Source organism: Chelonoidis abingdonii, chromosome 14 (genome assembly GCF_003597395.2).
Source record: "Chelonoidis abingdonii isolate Lonesome George chromosome 14, CheloAbing_2.0, whole genome shotgun sequence".
NCBI lineage: Eukaryota > Metazoa > Chordata > Testudines > Testudinidae > Chelonoidis > Chelonoidis abingdonii.
In genome coordinates, this window is record NC_133782.1 from 39,334,221 (window position 1) to 39,343,531 (window position 9,311).

Sequence of the window (9,311 nt, forward strand, 5' to 3'; positions counted from 1 at the left end):
GGGGAGTGGACAATGAATGTTAGATTTGGCTTCTTTCTGTTTTGCATAGACACTATCTGCCCCCCTCCCTTTCAGCATAGAATCAGAGCTCCTCACTCTCATTACTATAGTTATCCTCACCACACCCCTAAAAGGTAGGGCATTGATATCATCCCAATTTACAGATGGGGAACTGAGGAACACAGAGACTAAATGACTTGCTTTAGGTCACATAGGAAGAATATGGCAGAGCAGTGATTTGAGCTCAAGTCTCCTAAGCCATAAACCAGAACCTGAGCCTGTGGATCACCCTTCTGTGGGGTCTTGCCCTGGTACATTCCTGTTACTTATAATGTGAATAATGTTCTTGTTACCTTGTAAAGAAAACCATCTAGATCCAGACTGAGATCTTAAAACCACCATGTGTCAAGGCTTAAACCAATCCGCAGATGTGGGGGACTGATCATTACATAACGCCCCATGGCAGGTGATCTTACACCTTCCTCAGCTGCTGACCACTGCTGGAGACAGGACAGTGAATTGCGGAGTGCAGCTAGGATGGCACTAACTTCCTTGCTGTCTGCTGCTTGGGAGCCGGCCTGTGTCACTCACTGATGGGTTGGAAGTATGGAGAGAATTTCTTCTCAGATTTGAGTCCAGGCTGCTCCTGGCTGGCCTAGGCCAGAAGGAAAGCGATTGTGTGAAAGTTGGTAGTGTGAAAGTTTGGCTAAGGCTCCATTAAGTAGGGATGTGGTCTGTGCCCAGAATGTCGGCTTTGTCTCTCTAAGAACAACTTGCCCCACAGTAGCAGGACTCTGGGGAAGACTATTTGCATAAACTAAGCTCCAGCTAAGTTCTGTGTAAAGGGCTTAAGAAGGTGAGGTGGCCATGTATGGATGAATTACACCTTTTAACAGGGAGTCAGCTTATGAGACTAAGGCTAGATTCTGCCAGACTAACTCACATGGAGTAACACCTGAGCCCACATCCACAAAGGGACTTAGGTCTTTAAAGCCCAGATTTAGGCTTCGCTGTGATCCACAAAACCCTGCTAAACTGCCACATAATCCAGTAGGTGCCTAAACTCACTCAGCACCTAATTGTTTGCTGTTCATGTTACCTAGGTGCCTGGGTTTTTGCCTCCAGGCATATGCCCTGCTGCCTCAAGCAGGCACCCTGGTGCACTTCTTATACCTAGCTGCAGGGTGATCCCCCAGCCAGATGAAGATAGTGATTCCTCTGTCTGTTTCATGTGTGGGTCCAATGCAGTAGCTGTGCTCAGAGCCTGCTTGACCCCACACAGAGTACCCCCTAGAAGAGCAGGAAACAGCTCTCCTCTGACAGTTAGCCCAGTAGCTAGTGTACTCACCTAGGATATGGGGGATCCTGCTTCAAGACCCCCTCTGCCTGATAGGAACAGCTCTGCACAGGAGTGTCTCATAGATCTGGTGAGGGCCTGAGTCACTGTTCACAGGGATATCCTGTGGTGGGTTCCTTTCATTCTCCTGGTGAAGCTGTGCCACTGTGTACAAATGATTACATTTCCATGGGCCCAGAGAGACCCTGTGAATGACTCTGTAAAGCCCAGAGGATTCGCATGGAGGTGGGAAAGCACTGTTCAAACACTTTGTCAGGCAGATGGGGATATGAGCTGGGGTCTCCTGCATCCCTGGTGAGTCCCCTGGGCTAAAGGGTAACATCAGCTCTCCCTCCCACCTATCTTTACCTTGTTTGAGAATCACACTGGGCCTGAGGGGTCCTGAGGCCTAAAACATAGGCCCTGAGGGAGCTTTTACAGTGGAAATGGAGGCAGGAAGCAAGTTGAGGCACCTACAGAATTTGGTTGCAGCAGAGCATGGGGTGTGTGGGTCACACTAGTGACGACATCTGGGACTTAAGTGCCAAAGGACCAGATTTTTAAAGGTACTGAGGCACCTAGTGGTGTATCCAAAATACTCTAGATGCTTAGTACCCATTGATTTCACAACAAAGTCTCTAGCATGGGGGTGGAGGATGAATGTGATGCACACAGTGGCCCCAGTATAGGAGGCTGTGACCCCAGAACCCATCATTGCCACCTGGCAAGGGATTACAAGAATCTCCTGACTCCGGTAGGTATATTCTGGATCACCAAGGAATGTCAAGTGAGAGATGTGAAGCCAACAGGGAAGAGGCCACAGGGAAAACAAGTAAAGGGATGACACTGCCTATGAATATAAACAATGATCTTTGAGAGTATGAGGAGAAGATGGAGGCAAAACCCCCTTTTTCTTGCACATAAGAAGCAAGTAGGTATTGTATTTACTTTCATGAAAACGGGATCACAACCAAGCTTATTGAACCACTACAAAGGGTGTTTTGAGTGGGATACACTTTTTTAGACACAAGGTTAGCCCATTAAGTTTAGCCCCCAGAAATGCATAGTATGATTTTGTTTCATATGTAAGCTTTTTTCCCCATTATACTGACCTATTATCTCTTGAATCTTTGGTAATAAAGATATCCTTGTTTTCAATGGAGAAGAATCCCATGCACTGTTACAGGTTGTGGATTGACTGGGTAAGTGGCAGTTCTGCAGAAAAGGGCCTGGAGCTTACAGTGGACAAGAAGCTGGATATGAGTCAGCAGTGTGCTCTTGTTGCCAAGAAGGCTAACAACATATTGGGCTGCGTTAGTACAGTAACTCCTTGCTTAACTTTGTAGTTATGTTCCTGAAAATGTGACTTTAAGCAAAATGATGTTAAGTGAATCCAATTTCCCCATAAGTATTAATGTAAATGGGGGGGTTACGTTCCAGGGAAATTATTTTCATCAGATAAAATACTATATATTGTATTGATATACACACCTACTGCTAACTTGTAAAACAAAGTGAGGCCTAGCATTGCCAAGAAAAGAGAATGTTTGGGTGGATGACCGGTGATAGTGGCAGGGAAATGATACCCAGAGAAGCAGAGAGAAGTCTCCCTCTGGCTAGAGCTGTGTTGTGTTTGTGTTTTGGGGGGGTAACATAGTGACTCACAATCCTGTGTATGCCAAGAATCATCACATGTGTGTGTGGGGGGGCAGGAAATCGGGAACCTTGGTATGAGGGAAAGAGGAAATGGGGCCACAGAGAGCCTCTGCAATAAGAGAAAGAACGTGTAACCATGGTTTTCAGAGAGGGGGAAGAAAGAGAGAATGCAGTGCTCTTGGCTTGAGGCATAAGAGGGTAATGGGGATGGACACAGATCCTCCGGCATGGGAGGACAATAAGAGACTACGGTATGAGAACAGAAGAGAATGAGAGGGTCCTGGGGAGAAAGAAGGTCACACAGAAACCTCTGGCTTGGGGGTAAAAGTTGAGGACCCTGGATTGTGGGGAGGAAGAACAAACAGAATTGTTGACAAAAGTCCATGCTTGTTGCAGGCAATCCTTGAAATAGAGGGGGATGGGAGAGTGACACACAGGGAGCTCATGAGAGTGCAGATAAGTTGCAAAGGAGGGCTACTAGGGTGATCCAAGGAATGGAAAACCTACTTTATGACAGAACACTCAAAGAGTCTGGTTTGTTTAGCCAAACCAAACGAAGGCTGAGGGGAGATATGATTGTTCTGTATAAACACATCACAGGGATAAATATCAGGGAGGGTGAGGAATTATTTAAATTAAGCACCAATGTGGACACAAGAACAAATAGATATAAACAGGCCACCAACAAGCCTAGGCTTGAAATTAGACAAAGGTTTGTAACCATCAGAGGAGTGAAGTTCTGGGACAGCCTTCCACAGGGAGCAGTAGGGGCAAAAAACAACTTGTTTCAAGAATGAGCTTGATAAGTTAATGGAGGGGATGATAAAATAGGACTGTCTTTAACCATTCTTGAGGCTCTTCTCTGTAACCTCTCGAGTTTATCAAACATCCTTCTTGAATTGTGTACAGCAGAACTGATTGGACATAAGAACAAAAAAACTGCCATAAGGATCAGACCAATGATCCATGTAACCTAGGATTCTGTCTCCAACAGTGGCCAGTTCCAGAGCTTCAGGAAAAGTGTACAGAACAGGACTACTGTGAAGAGATTCCCCTTGTCTTTCCTTCCTGACTTCTGGTAGTGAGAGGTTAAGGTTGCCACAGGCATGAGTTACATCCCTTGACCATCTTGTCTAATAACCATTGATGGACCCACAGTACAACCCTCCATTATCCAGCTCTCCATATTAACTGAACAACCAGTGCACACAGGTCCAGAAGTAGGCAATATCTCAAGTGTCTGCTGGATGGTGCTGCAGCCCACGGGTACTGGAACAATTTTTATAGTGGGGGTGCTGAGAGCCATTAAACCAAACTGTAAACCCTGTATAGGATGGAAACCACTTCAAGGCAGGAGGTGCAGCAGCACCTCCATCACCCCTACTTCCAGCATCTATTTTTTATTATCCAATCTGGCCCAGTCCCAATTAGATTAGAAAAACATGGTGATGTTATATTTTCTATGAACTTAACTTGTTCTTTTTTTGTTTTGTTCTTTGTTCTTTTTTAACATGTTCTTTTAACATGGTGATGTTATATTTTCTGTAAACTTAACTCGTTCTTTTGGGTTGATTATATGCTGTATCAAAAATATTTTCTCTTGTTTGTTTTAAATGTGTTGCATATTAATTCCATTGGGGGACCTGTGCTTTTTGTATTGTGGGAAATAGTAAACATTTCACTATCCACTTTTTCCACATCATTCATAACTTTATAGATCTCTATCATCTCCCCTTTAATGGTCTTTTCCTAAAATAAGCTGCCCTAATCTTTTCAGTTTCTCTTGATATGGAAGCCATTCCATACCATTGATTATCTTTATTTCCCTTTTCCAAACCTTCTCCAGTTCCACTATGTCTTTTCTGACATGGGGTGACCAGAACTGGACAAACTATTCCAGCCGAAGTTGCATCAACGCCAAATACAGAAGTAAAATAATCTCTATACTCCTACTCAAAATTCCCCTGATTATGCTGGCCACAAACAAATTAGATATTTGGCCACAGTGTCACACTCGGATTTCATGTTCAGATGATTATCCACCATGATCCCCAAATCTTTTGTGGGGGTCTAATAGAATAGAATTAGAATCTGGTCCACAATTTCATATATAATACAGATAAGATTTTCACAACCACCTACAAAATGAAGAAGTCTGTTCCTTGTTAATTACGCCACCTTTTCTGAATGTGAACACTGAAGACTCAGTTATCGACATTTCACTGCTCCTTCAATAAACATTTTTATGTTCCATGAGAAACATATGCTTTTTTCAACATATTCACCATGGCTCTTTTCATCTCCTTGTTTTTCAGACTGTAGATGATGGGGTTTAACATGGGGGTCAAGAAGCTGTACTGGATGGACACCAGCATATCCAAACCCTTGGAAGAGACTGAACTGGGTCTCACATATCGAAAGGAACCTGTCCCAAAGTCTAAAATGACGATGAGAAGGTGGGAGCTGCAGGTGGAGAAGGCTTTACGCTTGCCCTCCATGGAGTGTATTCTCAAGATGGTGGCAATTATGTAAATGTAGGAGACCAGTGTGAGCAGGAAGGAGCTGGATCCAAATCTTGCAATGGAGGAAAGGAGCACCACTTCATTGCTGAAGGTCTCAGTGCAGGACAAGACCAAGAGTGAAGGGAGCTTACAGGTGAAATGGTTGTTTTCACTGGGACCACAGAAGTGTAATTTTAGCAGAGGAATAGTATTTACCAGAGCATCTATAAATCCAATGATCCATGCACCCATCACTAGCTGTTGGAAGAGTCGTTTCTTCATTGTTTCCATATAATGCAGTGAGTCACATATGGCAGCATATCGGTCATAAGCCATAGCTGCAAGAGTGAAAATTTCAGCCCCAGATGACAAAATAATAAAGAACATTTGGGTAATGCAGCCACTGGCAGAAATGGTTTTCTTCTCTGCTAGGAAGTTTTCCAGCATCTTGGGGACAATAATGGAGGAATAGCAGATGTCAACAAAGGAAAGATAAATGGGACAGAAAGAAGTGCATGGGTGATTGAAGATGAGGATCGACCTTTATCATCAACATGATAACCATGTTTCCCAGTAAGGTTATTACATAAATAACTAAAAATACCAAGAACAGGAAAACCTGGAGTTGTGGGTCAATTAAAATTCCTAAGAGAATAATTTTGGCCACAGTGGTTTGATTCTCCATAATTCTTCAGCAAAACAGTGTGAGAACAGAAAAAAAAAAGAAACAGTAACACAAACCTAAGTTATATACACAGAAATGAAGTGAGTAGATAAACTCTAAGAAATAGGTAATCTAGACACAGAAACAGATGGATCTAAGAAAGGTAGAATGTATTTTTGACTTTTTTATTTTTCTGACATTTCTCAAATTTCTGAAGTAAAGTTCGCAACATATCAATAAGGGAAAAATAGGGGAATAATAATTTTTTTAAGCAGAAAGTTGAAAGTTGATAGATTGAGCTTTTCATTTGCCCTGCAGTGTGAGATAGATAGATAGATAGATAGATAGATAGATAGATAATGTATGGATGTATATGAACAGATAGATAAATCTTTATTAGAGCTATTTAATTAACTAGGAAGATATCACAAATTTGTGAACATTTTCAAATGATTTTCATTACATTAATTTTCAAAAGTCTGGGTATCTGAATCTATAACAATATATTTCAAAATTTTTCCATAGAAATTCTGTATCATTTTTTTTCATTTTTCATTTTCCCTTTGAAACAAAGAAGTCTTTTTTTTTTATTTCAACAGACCCCATATATCTAGGATGATCAATGAAAATTGACACTGCAAAAGGAAGAATAAACTAACAAAACTACCAAACCAATAAAAAGAATGGCAAAATCCTAAAGAGAGAAGAAGAAGAAGAAGAAGAAGAAGAAGAAGAAGAAGAAGAAGAAATGTAAAATAAAAATTCAATAAATAATCACAAAATCAAGAACCGTAAAAATGGAATTTTTGGAAAAAAACAAAACAAAACCAAAAAAACCCAAATTTCTCAATTTTGTGGAAACTTACATTTTCAAATTAAAGAATATTTTCAATCGAAGTTTGTGCAGATATTTTTGGTTTTCAAAAATGTAAAGAATATATAGGCTAACAGGAATAAAATGAAAGAAACATGAATAAAGAAACAAACAATAATTCACCAAATTTCTATATACAGATTTAAGGTTATGTGAAATTTTAACTATTCTCCTCCAGCATATCTATCTATATGAGTGTAAGTAATAGAAATCATTTGTTTATGACTTGAAACAGTTTAAATATGTTCTTGTTGCCTCTGGGACAAGGTCCCTGGCATTTCTCATGCTGGCACTTTTCTCATTCAGTAGTCAATCAAAACTTTATCGGCCGTAAGTTAGGAAGCATTAAATGAAGTTACATGACTTGCCTTATATTTGATATATTTGTTTAGAAAATGAGTCCTATTCTCAGTGTAGCTCCGCTGAAGGGAATAGACCAGAATACCAGTAGTGTTAACAGATGCAACTCTACTGAAATCAACTGAGGCCAAATCCTCAGTTGGTGTAAATCATTATAGCTCCATTGAAGTCAGTGCTTATCCTGGCTCTAATGAATTAAACAGATCATCCTTACAGGAGCTTAAGACCTGACCCTATAGTTTGCAATGTTTATTAAATATAGAGGTTGTGGTTTTTAAAATGACCAAAGAGATTTAGACATGCAACTCTCATTAAAAGTCACTGGAATTTTAGTCTCTAACTCCTGTAGGGTGCCTATAAAAACTCCTAGCCAAAGAACCAGATTTTTAAAGGTATTTAGGCCCCTAATGGATTGTAGGAAGCATGTAGGTTCTTAACTTCTATTGCAATCAATGCATTTTAGATACTTAGGTGCTTTTGTACTCTGTGGGTGCCTAAATATCTCTGAAAATCTGGCCTTAAGCATCCAATGAAAATGAAATCTCTCTTGAATGCTGAAATTTGAACATCATAATGGGCTACAGACCAACTATTAGTCACTAAAATTATTCATGTGTCTTTAGCACTTTGTTTGTTTGTTTGTTTGTTTGATAATGATCAAACACAGGTCACAGGACCCAATTTGGTGCTAATATTTGTGGCTTCATTTATCTAGAGCCCACATTCCAAGGGTAAAAGTTAGACACAGCTTGATAACCTGTTGTACTGTTCTGCACTGATCTGAATTATGGGTCCCTTACTCCTGCTGTTTAGTAGTTAGTCACCACCCTGAAGTTACAAAGGTTCATCAATATGAGGAAGGGTTTTTCAACCATCATTAAGAAAATGCATACACATAAGGGGGTAAATTAAAGTGTGCAAGTCAATTCATAATATTTGAGTGCTTGCCAGTACTCTAACTTTTTTCCTCACGGAATTTCCAAAGAGGCAGTGTGGGTATAGACAGACAGATGGATGGACAGACAGATAGACACACACAACCACAAACATATGAGAAAAGTACATGTTTTCAATATTGGTATAGAAGGGTACAACTTGCTCAGGAAGGACAGGAAGGGGAAAAAGGGAGCAGGTGTTGCATTGTACATCAAAGATGTATGCACTTGCTCTGAGGTTGAGATGGAAATAGGACATAGACTGGTTGAAAGTCTCTGGGTGAAGATAAAGCCCTAAAAACAAAGGTGCTGTTAGGGTAAGTGCTTATTTTAGATCACCTAAAGAGGACGAAGAAATGGATGAAGCCTTTTCTAAACAAGTAACAAAATCATCCAAAGTACAGGACGTGGTGGTGATGGAGACTTCAACTACCCAGACATCTGTTGGGAAAATAGTACAGCAGGACACAGATTGGAGGCAATTTTCTTTATTTCAGAAGATGGAAAAAGCCAATGGGGGAGAAGCTGTTCTAGATTTGATGTTGATAATTAGGGAGGAACTGGTTGAGAATTTGGAAGTGGAAGGCAGCTTAGGTGAAAGTGATAATGAAATGATAGAGTTCAGGATTCCAAGGAATGTGCGCGGGAAAACAGCAGAATACAGTTAATGGATTTCAAGAAGGTAGAATTTAGCAAACTCAGGGACTTGGTAGGCAACATCCTAAAGGAAGCAAGTCTAAAGGAGAAACAGTTCTTAAAAATTGGCAGTTTTTTAAAAAGGCATTATTAAGGACACACGAGCAAACTACCCCACTGCATAGAAAATATAGGAAGTATGGCAAGAGACCACTCTGGCTTAACCAGGAGATGTTCAGTGATCTGAAACTCAGAAAAAAGTCTTACAAAGAGTGGAATCTAGGTCAAATTACAAAAGATTAATATAAAAAACAACACAAGCATGTAGGGACAACATTAGAAAGGCTAA

The 9,311-nt window shown here is 40.6% G+C and overlaps 1 protein-coding gene across 1 annotated transcript; it reads right to left on the minus strand.

Moving 5' to 3' along the window:
• Positions 1-5,235: 5,235 nt before the first annotated feature.
• On the minus strand, positions 5,236-6,178 carry LOC116830525 (olfactory receptor 5A1-like). Its single transcript, XM_032790063.1, is given in 2 exon segments — positions 5,236-5,973; positions 5,975-6,178. Coding segments are annotated over 2 exon segments (942 nt in total).
• Between the last annotated feature and the right edge of the window lie 3,133 nt (positions 6,179-9,311).